At 41.1% G+C, this 21,863-nt stretch overlaps 1 protein-coding gene across 1 annotated transcript; it reads right to left on the bottom strand.

Annotated features, from left to right (window-relative positions):
- Positions 1 to 5,935: 5,935 nt before the first annotated feature.
- On the bottom strand, positions 5,936 to 15,321 carry ORG1 (OBP3-responsive protein 1). Its single transcript, XM_087373658.1, has 15 exons — positions 14,971 to 15,321; positions 11,290 to 11,664; positions 11,040 to 11,083; positions 10,861 to 10,939; positions 10,622 to 10,735; positions 10,323 to 10,505; positions 10,118 to 10,204; positions 9,887 to 9,999; positions 9,683 to 9,770; positions 9,438 to 9,518; positions 7,361 to 7,437; positions 7,109 to 7,244; positions 6,941 to 7,003; positions 6,775 to 6,852; positions 5,936 to 6,630 (listed from the first exon to the last, which is right to left on the bottom strand). Exons 1-15 carry the CDS (start codon positions 14,977 to 14,979, stop codon positions 6,052 to 6,054), a joined length of 2,106 nt encoding a protein of 701 aa, XP_087229784.1. The 5' UTR covers positions 14,980 to 15,321; the 3' UTR covers positions 5,936 to 6,051.
- Positions 15,322 to 21,863: the final 6,542 nt, after the last annotated feature.

The raw sequence follows: 21,863 nt of genomic DNA, 5'->3' as shown, positions 1-21,863 counted from the left end.
TCTGGTAGACCTGCGCAAAATAGGCTAACTACTAGGTGCTCTCAAAACATCCCTAAGGAATACCCAACTTATCATCAAGGCTCTGCTGTTCTGAGCCACTGGATTTACCATCCACATAAGAGTGACCTGCATTCACATCAACCATGGGCTGTTCTACTTCCTTTTTTCCTTTTTGTGATACTTGCATACCACTATCTGCATTGCTTTGAGGAGATCTCCTGATCTCAATCTGCCTGTCCATGGCGAAGTATGTGAACCACTGCTAGAGGACACTATAGGTCCACTAATATTTTGTGATTAGTGCTGTGAATTTTGTGCAGCATTACCATTTTGTGCATCTACATCATCAATCACATTTACTAGTTTATACCAGCTGCTCATCTCATAAAAAACAACATCTCTGCTCATTGTAAACTTACGAGTAGAAGGGTTATAGCATCTATACCCTTTCTGCTGTAGAGAATAACCCATAAAGATGCACTTCTCAGCTTTTGGATCCAACTTGGATCTCAACTCAACTCAACTTGGATACACTTTCAAATGAGAAATATCTGGTTTCCTACCAGTATACCTCTCCTCTGGCATCATGCCATGTATTGTTGTAGTGGGAGTCCTGTTCATTATGTAGACTGCTGTAGCAACTGCTTCAGCCTAATAATAATATGGCAGTTTTTTTTCCTTGAGCATGGCACGAGATAACTCTCCAATATGCCTATTTTTCGTTTCTGCAAGTCCATTTTGTTGTGGTGTATGACTGCATGAATAGTGCTGCTTTATGCCATGCTCGTGTAGGAACCTTGCAAACTCATTTGAGAGGTACTCTCCCCCTCCATCTGACCTTAGGCATTTTATTTGCAAGCCTGTTTCTTTTTCAACCATAGCTTTAAAAGCTTTGAAATGCCCAAACACTTCACTTTTGTTTTTCATAAAATACACCCAAACTTTTCTGCTGTAGTCATCAATAAAAGTGACAAAATAATGACAGCCTCCAGTAGATGCAGCTTTAGTAGTCCACACATCAGAGTGGATTAATTCCAAGGGCCTCTTACTCTCTTGAACATGTCTAGGAAATGGATTCCTTGCCTGTTTTCCAAATTGACAGGCTTCACATACCTTATGCATTTCTGCAACCTTGAACTTAGGTAATCCTGCAATAATATTTTAGGCCTGCATTAATTTAAGTCGCTGTACATTAACATGACCAATGCGTTTATGCCAGATATCAATATCTGCAACTACATTGGTCCCATGTGCAAACATTGCTGAACTCAATTCAGGCATGTCTGCATCCAACGTAAACATCCTGCCCTTCTTCTTCCCTTTTGCTATCAAGCAACCTTTATTTTTCATGTCCTCACAAAGTATCCATGAGGATTAAATCTAACCTGCAAGCCTTGCTCAACCATTTGACCAACAGAAACTAGGTGCTTGGTGATATTCAGGAGATGAAATACATCAAACAGGTATTTCTTTTTCCCATCCTGCATAGACAAAGGAATTTTACCAATCTGCACAATAGGATGTGCAGTATCATCACCAGTCTCCACAAATCCTGGTCTTTCCATTTTCCTTGCATCCTGCATCCATTTTGCATGACCTGTCATGCGGTTTGACGTAACTGAGTCAACATACCACACATCATTGCTTTCTTCTACACTTGCCAAAGAATTGGTCATATGCTGCACCATAAACACATGCTCATTTCTGTCATCATCTTGTCTACTAGAGGATGCATAATTGCCTTGCTGTAATTTTTTAATCATGATGTCATTCTACTTTTTATAGCAGTCTTTAACCATATGACCCATTTTACCACAGTAGTAGCATTCAACATTGCTGTTTGCATTTTCTCTCTACCATCCACCACGACCTCTTTGGCTCCCCCTGCCTCTAAAGTTACCACGTCCTCCTCCATAGGACTGGTTTTCTTGAATTTGCTGCATATTCTGATTTCTACCACGGCCTGCTCTACGTCTGCCTCTACCTCTTCTAGCATTTGAGTAGAAGACAGCTTCTTTTGAAGTTCCTCCTAAAGCAGATGCACCACCATTTCTCTGCTCTTTAAAAATTAGAAGAGCAATCAACTCCTCCAAATCAGGAAAATTCTCACGGACGGCAATGGATGTCCGAAATCGCACATAATCCTTTCCTAGACCATTCAAGGTCACAGAAACTAAATCATCATCTTCCACTGGCGACCCAATGGAAGCAAGTGCATCTGTAATCTTCTTCACCTTCATGTGGTAGTCATTGATGCTCATATTTTCTCTCTGCACATTATGCAACTCTTGCGTGAGTTGCATTTTCCTAGCTTGCATATTTGTGCTATACATTTTTGTCAAAGTATCCCACGCCTCCTTCGGTGTGCTTGCATCCTGAATATGCACAATCATAGAATTTGAAATACTGAAAGACAGCTAGTACATAACTTTTCTAGCTCTCTCATGCCAGCCTTTAAATGCTTGTAGCTCCTGTTGATTGGAAACATTAGGAATAACTGGTTCTTGTTCAGCTCCAGTAATGAACTCCTAATAGCCTTTTCCCTTAAGGAAATTCGTCATTCTAAACTTCCATGCTTGGAAGTTGTTCTTGTCAAGCTTTTCAGTGACTATCTGTGAAAGAGCATCAGACGCCATTACAGAACACTGCAAAAATATTCTGTCACGGCAAGAAACACAACTTCTGCCTCTCAAGGGTAAATCTGCAAAATTGACGAAAGTGGTATTTGACCACACAGTCACTTCCTAGTGACGATTTTGCATCAATAGGCAATAAGAATGATTCTGTCACTCCCAATATCTCTGTCCATAGGCATACGATGTAATTTTTGTGGCAACTTTTCACCGACCTGCAGAACAGTGGTCGCACAGCAAAAGCAAGGCACTTTTCTGAGTGCCTGTGGAAAACTTCCGCCACCAAAACGGGCCCCGAAATGGCCTCGAATCAAAAAAATAATGTCACCAAGGGCTTTGCCTCTACTCGCAGCATATATTGCCCTCTCGCCGCATCACGAAGGGCGTCCCAATGTGAGACAGTACACTCTTGCACTTTCCAACTATGCTACGTGCAGAGATTTGCTCCCAAACTCGAAAAAGGAAAGCAACACTGATCCTCTTACCAAGACACCGCAAACTTGGTTTGCTTTCTTGAGCTCCTTACCATGACCCGAGCTCTGATACCATGTGAAGAGAGTAGGAGAGAAGTAAGGAGTCTCACTTGCAGCTTTCTCACATACACAATGGGGGAATATACACAAAGGTGGAGGCTGAAAATAGTTTTTCTCTTCTTAGTTGTGAAAGCCAAAAGAACTCTCTAAGTACAAAAGGAATAGGTGAACCCTATATGTGGGTCTCAAACCAAACTCAGCTAACTAAGGTGGCATACTAACTGAGCCACTAACGAGAGTATATAAAGATAGCTGTCATCCATCTATTATTCATAAACAGTGTACCAACCGCATCTGCAGCTAACAAGTTGGTGACATAAATGCACAACGGTCACCTTGGCATATCATGAGTGGAGCTTGATATCTCAACAGCCCTTGCCTTCATACCTTTACTCATGCCTTGCCTCTATTCTATGCTCATGGCACAACTTTCAATAGAATCTTACTCAAACAAAGGTCAATAGGTAAATGGGCATGACCACGCTAGTTTCAATAACTTGTACTTTTCAAAACCACTATTCTTTCTGCATAGTTGTTCCTTTTTTAAATCCTTCATTGTTTACAAATGTGTTTCCTTTCAAAGACTTATTTTTGCCTTATTACTAAAAGATTATAGCGTCTTAAATTAATGTTTCATTTAGGAAGGATTTTTGGGCTCTCTCCAAAAGCAAAGGAAAGGTCCAAGAACAATGAAATGGGTGTTCCTTAATCTTTTCCATGGACAAATGAGATAAATATACAATTCAAAATGTCTATAATGCTTATAATACCAAACCTCATGGAGCTTTCTCTTTTGTGCATTGTCAATATTTCAACCGTTTCTTCAAATGATGCAACTAAACAAATATCAAAGACAATGACACATATAGGTTCCAAACTTTAGACTACTTACAAAGGTTGTACTTGGGCTTATTTGAGTGTTAATGGATTGTCATAGCTATCTGAAAGAAATTAAAATGGCAACATCATCATGTTATTCAATTGTTATGTGCAATGTGTCTATATTTGCATTGGTAGAAAAATGCCAACAAACATTTAGTCCACTAGAATTTATCAACAACTTTACCACGTATGTAGAAACCAATCAAGATCAATCATATGCAAGTTGCTGGGATATATCCACGTCAATTTTCTACACCTTGTTATAAAAGGGAAAGACGTAACGCGTTGCACCATTCCTGTAGATTCTTCATCAATAACTTTAAGAAAGCTCTAGCAAGAACTAAAGCAAGGAAAATGGAATGGGTGAGTTGATCAAATTTTGAAATTTTGTGAATTTTCCATTTGTGTGATCCCGGTTGCGCCTATCAATACTATGTAGTTCCAACCACTGTGCCAATATCATGGGCAATGTCTACTCTATCCACCCTCACATGCATTACACAAGTACCAAAGTTGATGGGGGATTTCCCCCTCTTGCTATTGACATCTCCTACAAGTCTCATGCTTGGATTGCCTTGTGCACCAAGCTTAGAGCTTAGCTTTCTACCCCAAGGCTCTTGAATCCTTGAAGCCTTGGAAAAGCGATTCAGGCACTAGCTACAAATGGCCCCTCCATCCATTAGTAAAGAAGACAAACACAGCCATTTATAGCACTTCTAGCATATATAAAGTCGGGTCCCCAAATAAAAGTTTTCTTGGAAATTTGTCTTTTGACAAAATGGAACTAACTCCATCATCATCTTATTGCAAATTAAGAGGGGGTGTTAGGAATGGTAAGTTCTACATATGTGAACATGTTCAAATAGTATAAAAGAATGTTATATATAATGTAAGGCACAATTTCAATATACTTGAACAAACCTTGAGGATTTGATTTATGTATACTACTTCGATTGCAAAATTTGAGGACACCTTTCATTTCCAAAATATCCTTCTATGTTTGTTTCTCTCCTCCTCTCTCTCAAGCATGAGTAGGTCATCAAAGATTGCCTAGAGGTGGGGGCTTAGGGCAATGATTACGACCATCAAACATTTCTAGGTGTGACATAACATCTAGCTGTTCTAAGAAAACATTAGATTTAAGATTCAGGTGTAAGGCCAGCTGGCCTAGTCAGCTAAGCAGCAGGCCGAGGGAGGTAGAAGAAGAGATTATAAGGAAGACCTCGTCTATTCAGATAATATTCATGGCCTTATATGCGGCCTTTGGTGGGAATGACGTTCATGTGTGGTAGAGGTAAAATGATTATTAGAATTGTGTTTAAGTTTTATATGCAACTTCTGCAAGACAGCTAGCTTTTGCTCTCAATACCCACAAATAGCTTACTCTTTGTATTGTTTCAAGTATTAATATAAGGTACTTTTCTTTGGGCGGAAAGAAGTTTTGTCTGCATTCATACGGTGGCAAGGTCTTAGTGTGCACGTTTATGTCAAGGAACATATTCACATGTCTAGATTATACTGGATAGGAAGGTTGATAAACCCACGACTTCAAACTGATCCATGGAAAACAACCCACTCCTCGCCATCATAAAATCTTGGAAGACAATGGCAGCATTATGCAGGCACGCCTGAGCTCACATGGACATGCACCTTCTTGCACACGAGCACACATGCATCATGTCGAGAATGAAGGACAACAATCCTTCATAATGTCAAATCTTACAAAGCATCCGGGCTCTTGCCTGTAAAACAATGCTTGGAATCAACACTTTCCTCTACAAAACAAGAGCTCGCAGGAGTCTCCTTTGAACATGAGAATCCTCTAGTCAATACTGAACCCCAAGGTGCAAAATCAGCCTTGGAGCCTAATCTGACCAAAGATGCCCTGTGAGAAATCAGGCAGCCTGAATATTTACACAAAGAATCATCAACCTGAAACCTGAAACTTTTCCTGCTTATCTACTATACATTTGGTTGAACTTCAGAGCAGTAGGAAATTGGTTTCAGCTTATTGGACAGCGTATGAAAAATAAAGCAGCTCCAGAAACTCCTCGAAGTACTAGCAAACGAGTGTCGATGTAAGTGCCGCAGACGATTGTCGATGTATCAAACGATTCTGGTGGGATCTGTACACGGACTTCTTTTAGGCACTTGAGAGGGAAGGAAGAGTCTCCACCCACATAATCAAGTTCCATAGTCATATCGATATCTTCGAGATCCAATCTAACAACAGGTAGGGCTGCTGGCGCTGTCTCAGTTATGGACTGTTGAAATTTATTTTGTCTGGGATAATCGAAACCCCTACCCTTGATATGATTGTAAAAGCTTTCAAGCAACATAGCAGAGATTTCCTGGACATCACCAGTTTCTGTTTGTGGCTGCGTAAGATACACCCTTTCACCTTTTCCTATAGTTGTATTGGCAGAAATAACTTTCAGACTTCCTTTAGTGCCACTCTTATCTAGCAGCCAGTCTCCCTTCTCAGGCATAACAGTAAAGTTGACACTTGAAGTCATTGACAGTCTTCCTTCTGAAAGACCGAATATATGGAACACTTCACCTATCAAAACTGTTGGGGAGGCCTGAAATAAAGATTGCAACTTTGTCCCATCAGCTTGTGCTGCAAAGAAATTTTACCTCAATACAACCACACTAGAATATATGACGTTATGCTCTTGTCAATGAACAACACTAGAACTCAATCAAGGTAGCTTAAAAATTATTACCTGCCTCCATGTAAGACCAATCTGCCTCCCTGTGTGGTATACCAAGCGCCATTGTCCTGGCAGCAGTTCTAACCAACTCTGCTTTGTAAGCCAGGAATAAAGTTCTTATCAGATACCTTTGAACGTATCAGTAAAAGGAGCCTGCAAAGTTTTAAATAAAAAATACCTCTGGGCTTGAGTTGGGATTAAGAAGCTCTAAGACATGTATCAGTTGGGCCAACCTGCTGCGCTGCATTACAGAAAACCACCACAGAGACCATGCACAGGATCAACTACCTGAAATAAGAAAGAAGCACAAAAAAATTAGGCAAACAAAAAAATATCTTTCTTGGACCTGCTGAGCCCCATATATATACTCCTCCACAATTCGTACGGCAGTGGACCCAATGCTCCATCGCGTCATATCGATGGACGATTCAACACGCCACATTGGACCACATAGAAAACGGTGCCTCAAGGCCTCTGTGCAACTGCCACCAATTACCATATATCAGAATAAATTATACATCTTGACGACTCATAACGTAAAACGAGCTGAGAAGAAGCAGTTTGGGCCAAAAGCATAAAGACATGGAATTTCAAATACCTTATGCGATCTGAAGCCTTTGAGGCAAGCATCAAAGAAAGAAGGTTCCAACCTGCTCCTCCATGTCTGTCCAAAATCTGATAATATGCCACATCTCATCAAAAGATATGTTTTGCATAAAATGACTGTAAGCATGTGTTTTTTAAATTTAAAACACAGTACTATCGCATTTCTTTCTTCTCTGTTTTTGTTAACGAAATATTACGATTTTACATAGATTGCAGTGTTGCCGATGAATGTTAATGAAAATTGCACCACAGCCTATCAAGCATATATGCCAAGCTCTCCAATTTTGAATGCTTACGATGCTGACTTGAGATATCAGGTGAGAGACATCATTACTAAATGGATTACTCAAGCTTTTTATCGTACTTAAATCTACCAACCGCTATAATGCCTGGTCAACATGAATCTTCATTCGTATAACTTAAAAATCTTCAATAACATGAAATTTCATTCATATAATCTTCCTCCCTCTTGCTGGCTGCCTCTTCACTCCTAGGGCTCTCCTTCGCTCATCTCATCCTTCAAACACAGCCCTATCAAGCCATGAACAGCACCCTCTTTTTGTACATCCATCACAAGGAGGAGACCAGAAGAAATGATGACATGGGACACAGATAGTTACTGCTTGGGATAGGGACTGATAAAAAAATTATAAAAAAATTGGGAAAAACCCAAGGCAAAGATTGCCAAGATGACGAATCCCAAGGACATAGCACCACAGGTTCCATAGGGACCATGGACTCCTTGGCATGCTTTGTCTAGCACCATCCTCATTTCACTCCGCCCTCTCCAGCATCTGTGGTGATCTCAAACTACCTTTCATTGTGTCATTGTGGCCCATCAGTAGATGTTGGCCTTTTTGAGACCACTCACTTCAAGGTTATGTTGGGGTTTCTACTCTGGCGATCTGTGTGACTACTTCTAATTTTTAGGCATGTCATATAGGGATCTTTATTCTTCTCATTGGCAAGACGTGGGAGTGAGAAAGCAAAGATGCAAATAATTGGACTTGAACACAGTGTTCCATCGTTCCAAAGTGCAATGGCATTACGGGAATTCCACCTTTCTTGGAGCAGTGTTATCCATTCTGGGAGGGGGCAATAACATTCCCCGATGACTACAAAAAAATTTCAACAAATATTAATTCTCTCTCTCTCTCTCTCTCTCTCTCTCTCTCTCTCTCACTCACACACAGACACACACACACACACAAAAGTGACCAAGAATATAAGAAAGTTCAATAAGGCTGGCAAATGGAACTTTGACAGAAGATGCAATGAATCTTCAGGATATCCATGCAGCCATCAGAGATCTTGTAATGCAAAAAATGTAGCTAAGCCAAGGGAGAAGTTTGAGAGAGAGAGAGAGAGAGACCCCATGTGCACAAGACTAACTCCAAGAGAAATTGGCAAGATTCAAGTGATGCCTCGTGTGCAAGGCAATGACTAGCTCACGCAACCTTGAAGTAGAAAGAGGCAGGTGGTTGAAACCCCCAATAGAAGAATGAATTTGTAAATTTTCCCCAAAGGTGTGATAAAGGCAATTCCCCAAAGCTGAGCTTGCCTACACATCAGAGAGAGGCACAGCTTTCCACATCTTAATACACAGGAAATTGCAGAGCCTAAGAGTTGCCACCCAAACAAATTGATTCATGCAGAGGAAATAACAATCCTAGAGAGCCAATTGAGGGTGTTGGAAATCGGTCAGATGAGCCCTAAATGCAGACATAGACATCCTTGTTGTTTGAAAGCTTATGATTGTAAATCCTTCTGTGTGATTTGGAATAGCTAACACGCAGCTGCAGTTGTAATTTAAATGTGATAGATTTTTTTCTGAACCATACATTATGCTGGGTCACCAGTGGACACAGACAGATTTCGCTGTCCCATAGATCATTATGCGCCACCAATGGACATTAACAAGTAATTCCCCCACGCAAACCCCCCCCCCCCCTCTCTCTCGGCCCCTCCCTCTCCCCCTGCCCAAATAAAAATCATTAAAAGCAAAGAACATTTTATATCAATGCTAAAAAAGACTTGACTTGTTCAATACAACAATATGGCTCTATTACCTGCAAACCTGTGTTGTTCAATGGCGAGTTTTGACTTAATATTGGCACCAGAAACCCTCGTAATCCAGCTGGATCATTACCCTGCCATTCAGCAAGGGCAATCATGATGTTAGACCTCTGAGCAGTTCTAGAGTGTTTAGTGAATCTTGAACAGAATCAGCTCATGCCCAATTTAGGCAAGTTAAATTTAAAGAACTTAGTGAGAGACGACTTTTAAAGCAAAGGTAGAAGGATTCCTTTTAAACCTTAGTCAAAAAAGATTTGAAGCGTTCAAAGATACTAGGATTCATCAGCTCCCGCAAAACCATCTTTGCCATCATAATACCCACACACCTGCCAAACAGTAAATATGTTGTTGCTCACTTTGTGACATAAAATAACAAAAAGAATAGAAGTATCACGTGGTGCTTTATGCCAATCGTGAAAAAAAGATGACAAATGAAGCATACCTGATGTCATATGCAATCATTAACTGCCGTCTATTTACTTTCTTCCCTGAATTTTTGGCCACTTCGTATTCAGGACTGTCCTCAAAATCCGACGCATTCCCAAGCAGACCTACCTATGATACAAAGAGCCAGAAACGATATAACATGGTCCAGATGGGCAAATCGTTCTGTTCACTACCCCAAACCCTAATATTGCAAGATATGACAAAAAGCAGAATTATACTGTTGGACCTTGATATGACGATCCGCTTGACAAATCTGTACATTCTGAAGCCGCAGCTCAGTGTGAGCAAATCCATGACTGTGAAGATAGTGGACCTGCTAAAACTTTCCAGTGTTAGCAATGCTATCATTTAATCCACTAAGTCATACAGATATTCTGCTAGGAGTACTAAGCTTAGCCATTACAATCACATGAAAGCCATATGTTACAAACCCCAATCAGAATATCTCTCATCAGAATCTGAGTGAGCCGCAACTGACGAGATACTGCAGGACCACCAGTTCTGCCATCCCCTACCCTTCGAGCACATTCTTCATCTAGGGCTAAACGGGATTCCAATGTGGGAAGCCAATCCTCACAAAGAAGCCAATGATGTAGAGAGTAGTTGTCATAATACTGCATTTCTCCCAACAAAGAAACAAAAAGCCTTAATACACTTGTAACCGCTCTCAATCTATTATGGTTTAGAATTAAAAATAATTATAAAAAGACATTGAGTATGCACTACTTACGCCATGCACAAGTGTCAGCATGTTTTCGTTCAATCCAGAAGGAAGGATATAGCCATGAATTTGTGTCGCATATGACTGATACAGCTCCACCCTCTTCACTAATTTCGTGATCACCTGCTCAAAAATTTTAACTTTCTTATGCATGCTTCAATGTGAAACAACAATACACATTCGTACAAAGCCAAACAAAGAGAAAATAAAACTGTTTAGACTTGTATTGAGTAGAGGGATGATGAGACCTGCAGTGCACGCTTTCCCCAACGTTGCGCACGAGGACCAGCAAGTTGTCGAAGGACCACCTTCAAACCCTTCAAAGGACTTACCCCAACAAAAATATAGCAGTAATTCAGAATATTCACCGACAAACGAAAAAATCTAGATTGCATTTGAATGACTATCCTTGATGCTACTGCAGTACCTGTTCGGATTCCGAACAAGCGCTTCGTATACCACTTCATCGCCCTGTTACAAGGCCAACCAAGAAATGCAAGGTGTGTAAATGGCTGGATAACACCAAACCAACCTCCTGATCTGGGTTCTTTTTGTCTACATCAAGAATTGTGGCATTAAACATAACGTAACAAGCTCATGTTATATCATGTGATATCCCTAAATCAATAATGAAAATGACCAGAAAAAGCAGACGTTAAAGAAAGAATGAAACTCACCTTTCCAGCTAGACCGATGCTCACATTCATGCAAAGTTCAAAATCGGACATTTTGAACTCCACGAGAGATAGAGGGGCAATCCTATCAAACAAGTTCAAGTCATCCAAACCAGGCAACCTCGACTTCTCATTCGGCCCAGTTACTGCTAATTTGCTCCCAGAACAGCACATTGGGATTACCCTACAATATTTCTTTTGACCTTTGTTCTTTCTTAAGCCCAAAGAAAACTTTGAAGGAAAAGCTGCAGAAGAACTCCGTAAGATGCTCAATGGGCAGGTATATTTATGGGACGCATCACAATAGTTGGAACACTCAAATGCAGTGCTTAGGCCAGCCTCTGGTCTTGATGTTACCACGCTGCTACTTGATATGAACTGCAGAAAACAATCGATTTAGTAATAACAAATTGCAAAAATCTACTGCTCATTTGTCAAGGAAACTCAGAAAAGGCTTACTTAGAAAAAAATCCCAAGCATGATGACAGAATTTATTAGTGAATGCTTTGTTTGCTTAGTCTTGGACAGAGGTTCTTGCAACCACCAATGAAGCATACAGAAACATTCCAGAGGGCCAGAGAGCAGCTTATAGCAAACCCAATAGAAGAAACTACTCATGGAAACTATAAAATGACCAGAACTTTAACTATCCCCTAATTCAACTTAATGCTTGGCAAGTACATGCTAGTTGCATTACTTGCCAAGCATAAAGTTCAGACATCACTTCAACTACAGGACAAATCCAAGCTCTACACACCTCCCTGCATTCCTCGAAGTGATGTGGCAAGATAATTTATAAGACTATAGTACTAAATCTAAAGAACCTTCTGTTGGTCCATACAAAAGCCATCTACAAAGATTTATGTTTAGTAGAGCATCAATTTAAAAAGTCATCAGAGACAGGTTCTAGCAACAGGGAATCAATCCACATAAGACACAGTGCCCACTTGCGTTCTTGTTATCCTGATCACTTGCGTTCTTGTGGTTATCCTGATTGTAACATGCATTGACATATTGAAGACCAGTTATATCAATGCATATATCCTGTACAAATAATATGATTATATGTAGCATGCTATACAATAGGCAGACTCTAACCTCTTTATGAAACATTTTCCAGCCTGTGCCTCTCTCTCTCTCTCTCTCTCTCTCTCTCTCTCTCAGAAAAGGATGGCCTTGAATAGGCTACCAAGAAATGCTCAAGGGGAAACAATGATGGCAAAAGGGGGGACAAGCTTCAGGACCTCTAACCAAGAAATGCTCTAGGTGAATTGGGGACTAAGCTTCAGGACCTCCAATCCAGTTTGCTAGGAGAAAGATTCATGCTATCATTGAAAGGACAGGGTATATGCCAACACATTCGTTAACAGTTGAAAAAATGGACATGGATAAACTCCCCTACAAAGCAATGGAGCAGCAAAGACAACAAAAGAAAAAGATGGTAGAGGGCAGGATTTGTATGGATGAATTAGTGGGGTATAGAAGCAAAGCTTCTCAAAAAGACGTTACCGTCAGGCAGCTTGTAACGCACAAATTCCTAAAGGAGAGATGGCATGAACTAGCTTTACAAAAGACAATTTTACCCCATGCTAATTTATGGGAGACCAAAAAAGCTGAAGGTGAACGTCTCGTTTCAAAAGACAGATAATATGTAAACTGAGAATCAGCTCCGATGAGCTTGAGGAACTTGAGGTAATGTACTAAGAGAAGACAGATTTTAATAATGATGCCCATCAGGAGACATTGAGGATCTGCACTGCCTCTTTAGGCAGCCAGCAAAACTGTAGGATCTTACACAAAAGAAATCTTGGAACATCGTAATAGGGTCTTGGACATGGCACATACCCTGGCAAGCTGGTGATCAGCACAACCACATGCTGTTGACAGCTATCTATAGAGCTGCAACTTGTAATTACTGATGCAAAATACCACCCTTTGTCCCATAAATCCTGGTGGGTCTCCAGAGGACATTAATAACATAACTTCATTTCATTCCTCTCACTCTCACTCTCACTCTCACTCTCACTCTCACTCTCACTCACTCTCTCTCTCTCTCTCTCTCTCTCTCTCTCTCATACACACATTGCCTGACACATTGGACAAGTGTCTCTAAGTGGATCAGGGCCTTCTTCAGGCAATTCTTTGCATTCTTTTTTTCACGCCATTCCGTTAAACCGCACAAGAGGAAAATACTGGAAGTTCTGAAAGTTGCTGACAAAAGTTGTAAATCGCAGCAGCTACATAGAGCTCGAGCAAGCATTTGTTTCTGGCTTATTCCATGGATCGTGTTTGCTCTCTCTCTCTCTCTCTCTCCCAAAGTAATTTTTGCCAGGCACTTGCAGAATTTTTCGAGCATAGGAGGAAAATACTTGAAGATCTCAAAGTTGTTGAAAAAAGGTGTACACCTAGCAAGTGCAGCAGCTACATAGAGCTCCAGCAAGGGAAGCTATTTGTTTCTCTGTCCCACAGAGCGTGTTCAGTCTCCCAAGGACTCTCTCTCTCTCTCTCTCTCTTCCTCCCCCCATCACAAGATAGGATTCTTTTCATAAACTCTCGTTGAAGGATGTGAGATTTGTCTAAGATCAGGGAGTCTCATACTATAAGTGCTGCCCTTGAAATGAACGTAAAATCCCTCACAACCTCTAGCTGATGTGTTGCCTGTGCAGGCAGCAAGAGCTATCCTAATTGAATAGCCCCGTCTGTCAGACCAAATTCACCCAGAAACTAGATGAATCTGGCCCTTCCCTAACGTGTGAACTAAGTTGCGCATATCCAGAAAATAAACGACTCCAACTGCCAACAAATGCAGTTTGATGCTTACCTGAAACCAGCTTCCACGATCTGTCAAAATACGGTAACACAATTTTCCTAAGTGGAAACCTGTGATAATATTGAGCTCATGCACAAAGCACATTTAATTGATAGAAAGATTCCTGAATATGAATGCAGTACGATATGTTTGACGAATTTCGAGCTTCAAATATATCAATCACCTATATTGTTGGCAATCTCACAAGCTGTACAATCCCAACTCTAACATAAAGCGTCCCCGCATAAGTGGAACCAACATAATCATTTCGACGAGTTTGGGATGATTCAATTTGAATCTGCCAATGCTCAATACTGTAAATTAGACAAGCACTGCAATAATTCAGATTGTTCAATTTGGATCTGCCAAAACGTTCAAGCAGCAAAGAACGTGTCTTAAGGATTCCATACTCTTCCTGATATTTTCAGTACATAAGCTGTCAACAGGGTAACTCTGTTAACGAGTCGTTCAATGCCCGTATAGACATTGGTGTAGATAATGAGAGTCGTCTAAATAACTAGGATGTTACATTTCAATCTTTAACTAAGCCTTTCATCTCATGTACATGTAGCACGCGGCGTCCAAACTACTCAGTTTTGATAGTTTTCAGACTGAACGGAAGAGTCAACACTTGGAATAACTACTGAGTGTATTGAGAGGCAAACGGCAGCTCTCATAGCAATAATTGATCGCATCGGATACACCATTAGCATCCAATGAGCAGACAGGCAGAAAACTGAAGTCTCGGTTTCAAAACAGGCTTCTATGGCAACTACCCGAGTCTTCAGCAAATCCAGAAGATCGAAACGGACCCACGTAGAATTCCCACGAAAGAAGAAGCGGTGATAAAGAACCAATCAAGATTCAGGTGGTACCGTGATCATTTCGCAAGTTTGACACTGCGAAGGAGCGGACGTGAGGAGAGGGTCTCCGCAAAATGGATGATGTTGCCGGAAACGAAGATCAAGGAAGATGTTACCGGAAACGAAGCTCAAGAATCGGTGGGCGAAGGGGCGAGTGCGAGTGGGTGATGCTGCAGCAGAGGAAGATTGAGATGTGCAACGAATGAGGAAGAGGAAAGGCGTGAAGAGGAGATTGCGGATTGCAAATGGAGATGGTGAGATAACAGGAAAGGTTGCAATTTGTAAGAATGGGATGTTCAGAATTGCTCAAGATTTGCAATTTGTAGAGAAGGTTTTACGACGAAAAGTAAAATGTAGAAGCAAGCAGAGACTGCGTTGGGAGTTTTGCGTCCTGGGAAGATGAAGCCCGATTGCTTGCACACGTGTGCAGTGGCCTCCACGCACGCTCCCAGCATGCGGCGCCCTTCTGACGTGGCTCCATCCTATTGACCATAGCTTGCCACGTTGATGGCCTGTGCGCGTGGACAGCGTGGCCGGGCGTGCCCTGCTGGCGACCCCCCCGCGCCCTCACACTCTTCATCAGCCTCATAAACTAAGTCAATTTAATTTCCGAAATTTTTCAAATCCAAAATATCTGCCCGCCCCCATCAACATCCCAAAATCATCATACATTATTTGTGTGCATTATTACCCCACCACCAAATCCTCAATCTTCCCATGCAAATTTGTCAAACGCCTCTCAAACCTTCCCTCTCCCACGTATCCGCACGGAGCCAACTACGCTCAAGAGTTTTGTAAATAATGTGAACTCGTAGCATGACCCATCTACCACAGGTTGGAGACTCGCTCCGCTGCGTCTCAAGGTGTGATCGTAAAATGTCTCTAATTTCAAGATATAAACTTTCAAATCACATAACGAACTTTACGGAAAGCCATAATGAGTCAAAAAACCATCACAAAGGGGAAAGTCCACAAAATTTGGGGTTAAGGGTGAAATTATGCCCAATTCATGAGTACATCTAGATCTATTAGTGTGTCTCAGTTGGAGAGGATGTTGTTGGAAAGACTTGCATGCCCATCTGCTACACCAATAACACATTCACAATTGTAAGTGCCTACTCTAGGTGATGTATAGATTGTCAATTATTAATTATTTATATATAGTATGCATCTCTCTCTCTCTCTCTCTCTCTCTCTCTCTCTCTCTCTCTCTCTCTCTCTCTCTCTGTGTGTCTGAGTTGGGGGGGTAGCAGGATACCGCAAGGAAGGAGGGGGCTCCATGACATACACTTTTTGCCTTCTTAGAATTGATGTTCTATTAGCTACAACTGATGTTCTATCCTGCTACCCCCCCAACTCAGACAAAGAGAGAGAGAGAGAGAGAGATGGATGCATGTATTGTGCGCATGCCCCAACCTTGCCCTTCCCTCTCTAGAACCCTCTATCGTCCCCCTGGGGTAGCTGTGTATGCATGTGCGCGCATGTGTGTGTGTTTGTCTTATCAAACAATCTATCCTACTACACTACTGGACCAGTTTCCAATGTCAAAGTAAATCAATTGCAAACATTCGCAATTGCCCTTTTCAAACACCTAGTGAGAGTAGTCCATTAGTAACCAACCTCTTAATACCGCATAAGTGAGAAAAACCGCTCCTTCTAACAAAGTGTCAAAGTGGGAGTCAATTTTTATACTCACATTCATGTCAGTACATTGCAAAAAGTACAACAATACTGATGACTAGTCTCCAATATAATGTTCAATCTTATCTATCAATACTTGGAGATAATCCACTGTAGAATATGCCTCGAAGTTGCTAACACTGTATCTTCATGCCTTAGACTTTTCAATGCAAACCTGATGGAGAGGTATGCCGACTCACCTGGCACCATCACAACAAAAATGAAAGGACAATACATTTTTGATGTATAAGCGAGGCTTCAATGCCGGCACATAGTTGTTATCCCTATCACTTAATCAAGATTAGCATTTATAAAATCTTGGCATTCTTGAACCAGTTGGCATTTATAACGTTAAAGAAGTGTTTATAAAATGGTAGATGATTCCAGGTAAAGAAGTGCTTATAGAATGCTAGAGTAATCCAAGTAATAACTGGAAATCTCAAGTGAGTCATAAAATTGGGTGTTTCAACCAAGTCCAACACTGCCAAGAAATCATAATATCATACCCTTAGTAATTTTTCTAAGAAAGGGAACTTTCCTAACTACTTAGGAATTTCTCTAATAAAGGAAACTTTCTAATCAAGGAACCTTTTCTAATTCCAAGATCAATGTCAATGAATTATAATCACTATTACTCTTATTATAATGCTCCCATTATAATCCACTTCCAGTCTACTAAAGGCAATGAAGTGGTACTCGCATAAAGGTCCTTGCTACCATACTTCAAAAATCAGCCATGTGTCTAAGGTAATGAAGTAGAGCACACATACAAATACCTGTTACCAAACTCCCATAATAATGAGGAGGGTACTTAGGAAGAATTCTAATGGAAGCTCCATTATTCTCCTTTTATAAATTGCACTTACCTCTACAAAATTCCACAAAGTGAGAAAACCTCGGACTCCAAAGTGTAAACAAAGAGTGACAGCCAAGGAAATTGTTAAGCAATTAGTCAACATTAGGCTACTATATATGGAAATAAAGGAGTACTATAGTGAGTTTAAGAGGTCAAAGAAAATTTTGTTAGTAATTGGGAGGATTCCTCAAAGAAAATAATAAATGCCTTGACTCTAAGGCAGAGGCCCTTAGATTTGAAAAAAAATTGAGTCTAGCAGTATATATTTGAGAACTTGAAAAAGGATGACCCGTAATCATTAATTAACTAGAGTAACCCAAGACCATGTAATAAAATTCAAGGGGCCAATAAGCCAAGCTCCCTTTCATGGTAAACTAATGTAGTCCTTTCAATGGTAATCTACTATTTTAACCATTATAATGTCTTATACACTAACTACTCTTGTATCTAATAATGCACTTTAATCCATAAGACTTGTAGTCTAGTGGCAAAATGGAGACTAGCCAATCGAGATCTCCTTGTTAACACAGTTTTCTCATCATCTGCAGCTTTCTAAGCATCCTAAGAGCAACGTAGGAAAGTCGCCAAGGAAGTAAGATTCCCATGTAGTTCAAAGTCTACCTCTCAAAGCCTTATGATAAACTTATAATACAAATACTCTTAAGCAAAGTAAAAAGTCCTAGGTTAATTGAGTGCGTGCTATGAAAACCATCATCAATTAATGATACCCAAGGAATTATTCTTAAAAGTCCTAAGAATGTACTAGAATATTCCTCTATTTATATAAACTGCAAAGCTTGTGAGTAAGCTTTTTGCTTAGTTTTCTCAACAGACTAAACTCCTCAATCAAGGAATTAGAAGATAAATTAGACTATCTTGATGCCTTAACATGATGACTTTCTACATGCAAAGAAGAAGCCTCAATGCTGAAGTGAATATTGCCTTCCTAGTGGTCTCTGGAGCCTAGCTCTATGCAAAACAGTGTGGAACGTTGTCACACACTTTGGCAACCAGACCTTGGATATTCTCTCAAACTACACACCTTCTAGTGAATGGCAAACCGTGCACCTCCATTTGTTGGCAGTAGACATCTTGAGCTAATAATATATGGTAGTGCTTGTCTCGTGAAAGGGTGTTTCTAGAGAGTCAGAACGGTTTGCAGGTCTATTGGTTTTTATATGACAGAGAGTAACCTCCGAGAATAAGATATCAGTGGAGGTCGTGAGGGCTATAGTACAAGTTCATGTAAAAGTCTACGTGCTATTCAAAAGCTTTTCAATCCTACTAACAACTGGAGGTCCAAATGTAGTGTAATCACATAGTAGAATCCACGGGTTCTCATATTGTCTCATTCGATCGTTAGACAATAATCCAAGAGAGCCTCCATAATATCCCAGCATGGATCTCAGCATGGCACATGAAAATGCAATGGGGAAGAGCCGGCCTTATCAACATCAACTTTGTAAGTTCTGGTAGTAGATCAATAGCACAATCTCATTGATATAGAGCTCGTTTGACAGGAACAATGGTCAGAACTGGATGGAGCAGGTTTGGGATTAAATCCTGAGCAATGGAATACCAAGCTAAACGTGGAACATGGACTTGCAGTTCAAGATGTTCTTAGCCATGCCTCAATAAAACTATACATAGGCATAGCTACTAGTGAGCAATCGTCAAAGTAGATAAGTGGCATTCCAAACAAGAGGTGCTTATATGCTACGTGGTTGCCCGACAAAAGTTTGTGTGGCTTTTCCATGTTAACAAATGGTCAGTGAGAGGTGGCGAGAGCTGAGGCCTTACTCAAGCAATATAGTATGTAATCCATATGTAGAAGGCCTTACTCAAAAAAGTGCAAATGCAAAATTAAAATAATCCCAATACATTAAACTATGGCCGTAAAAAACACAAACATGCACAACAGACATTGAGAAAAGCCCTCTCTGCCCTACTGTTATTCTAGAGCAGCGTCGATGCTGGATATTAAGTCGATGATCACGCCCTCTACTTGGGTTATCCATATGTTTCTGAAGGCATGGCCAGCATAGAAGGCTATCCTTTTATGAAAATGTTAAGAGACCAGTAGTTTACTAAGTCTCGCCATATGAGGGGGACCTCTACTAACTCTCTCTATATGGAGCTCTGACAGTGCCTTGCTCCTCGAGAGCTCCTACTGATTCTGTTTTGAAACCTAGGACTGTGGCCCTCTCCCCATACTATTATTCCAATAGACGAGTGAGTGGGTAGTCATGAGTCGAGAGTCATACATAGAGACTGGTCAAGGTTGTCCAACGAGTGTAGTGTAAAGCTCCAATGCAATAGTCTAACATTGTCTGAAGCTATGTAGTAAAATCCCTTCATTGTGGATTGGAAAGAGTCGGCTCTTTCCCACACCTTCTGCAAGAAGAGCAAGGTATACTCAGTATGTAGGGTTCCGAGGATTTTTGTCACCTATAGATATATTGGTGCTGTTGTTTGTAGTATAAGTGTAGCTTAGGACCTCAGGTCATATTCCAGTGAGAGATGTAGGCTTAAGTGTGATAAGAAAAGATAGTGCATGCATGTGTAAAAGGAATGTGCGTCATCATGATTGGGGTAATGAAGGCTTTCGCCTTCATTGGGGGTTGAAGGGTTTAGGAGGAGTTAGAGGGAGGTTCAGGGTTAGAGGGAGGTTCAGGGTTTAGAAGGAGGATCCAAGGTTTAGGGTAGAGTACATGGCGGCGAACTCAAATTTCGCTGAGAGACACACTTAAGTGTGGTAAGCAAACATAGTGCATGCATGTGTGAAAGGAACGTGCATCATCATGGTTGGGGTAATGAAGGCTTTTGCCTTCATTGGGGGTTGAAGTGTTTAGGAGGAGTTTAAGGGTTAGAGGGAGGTTCAGCATTTAGAAGGAGGTTCGAGGTTCAAAAAGAGGTTCCAGAGTTTAGAAGAGCTTTAAGGGTTAGAAGGAGGATCCAAGGTTCAGGGTAGAGTACATGGTGGAGAGCTTGTTTCTGTCGTAAATCATGGAGGTCAAGGGTTTTTGAGAGACTAAGGGTTTAGGAGGAGCATCGGAGTGGGAGAGGATGAAGGTGTAAGAGAGAGCATGGGGGGGAAGGAGAGAGAGGAGGAGGGAGGAGGAGGGAGGAGGAGGGAGGAGAAGGGAGGAGGAGAGGGAGGAGAAGGGAGGAGAAGGAGGGAGGAGGAGAGGGAGAGGATGGGTTTAGAGGTTGGAGTAGAGGGGAGGAGGAGTTGCAAGGTTAGGACATGCTTTTGGACATGGAGTCCAAGGAAGCATGGACACTTGGAGACAATTGCTTGGAATACCAAAGTAGAACTCAACACAATGCCTCAAAGAGTGTGGTTCATTCCATTATGGGGTATTTATACAAGTTGGAGAGCTTATCTCTCTACATGTAGGAATTGTGAGTTGTTCTCTCTCTACATGTAGGACTTGCATATAGAAGTTGCATGTAGGAGTTGCATGTAGGAGTTGCATGTAGAACTTGCAACTTGAGGATTCCTAAGAGAGATTATTCCTAGCCTTATGCAAGTACAAGCGCAACTTTGCCGCTACTCTACACACACATTCTGTGCTCCCTAAGTCCATGTTTTTACAGAGACAACATACTCCCGGATCCATTTTATTACTCGACCTTAGGTTATGGTTTATTGTGATCATGGAGTTGGGATGCCATGCATGTAATACAGTGGTTGTGGAACTTGTGGCATGCCAGTCGGATCCTACTGTAAAGCCTTGGCACCATACAATTTTTGCTATGTTTCCAGGTAGCCTGTATCCACCATTTGTTTAAATAGAGATATGTGGTGTGCTTCTAAGAAGACTCTTTGATAGAGTCGCGGCTTGTAGTCTGAGCATCGATCCGTTCATTGGGATTGAATCTGAGTGGAGAAAAATGGCAGTTGATGTGGTTGGGGACGTCTAAAATGCATTCCAATGTGTTGCAGAAGATAGCACTTTGGCATAGGATGCAGTCAATGTTGCCGTGCATTATTTTGCTCATGCTATTGAAGTGCTCGGATCAGTGTGCCTTCGATGTTCTATTCTTCACGAGAGTATGGATCAATCATTGGCCAATTAATGGTGCGATTTTCACCCAAAGTGTATATGTTGGCCTCCCATCTATGACGTCGTAGAACTCCATAGAACTTGGGATGGGTTCTAAGACATGGAGGTGCATGCACGTACTCTTTCAAGAAGATTACATTAAAGGGCTTGGGGTGGTGCCAATCAGGTTGGGGATCCAATTTGCTGACCCAAGCTTCACTAACTTGATGCTGACGAAGGTTGGTAGGGAAGTTGTCCAGGGTCCAAACCATCCACTTCGAGTTTTCATATCAGGATATTTGCTCCAAAAATCCTTGATG

Source organism: Dipteris shenzhenensis, chromosome 4 (genome assembly GCF_047967505.1).
Source record: "Dipteris shenzhenensis isolate YYH24624 ecotype China chromosome 4, Dip_SZ_1.0, whole genome shotgun sequence".
In the NCBI taxonomy this organism is placed as follows: domain Eukaryota; kingdom Viridiplantae; phylum Streptophyta; class Polypodiopsida; order Gleicheniales; family Dipteridaceae; genus Dipteris; species Dipteris shenzhenensis.
The sequence above is the reverse complement of the archived record's forward strand: the minus strand, read 5'-3'. Positions and strand labels throughout refer to the sequence as shown.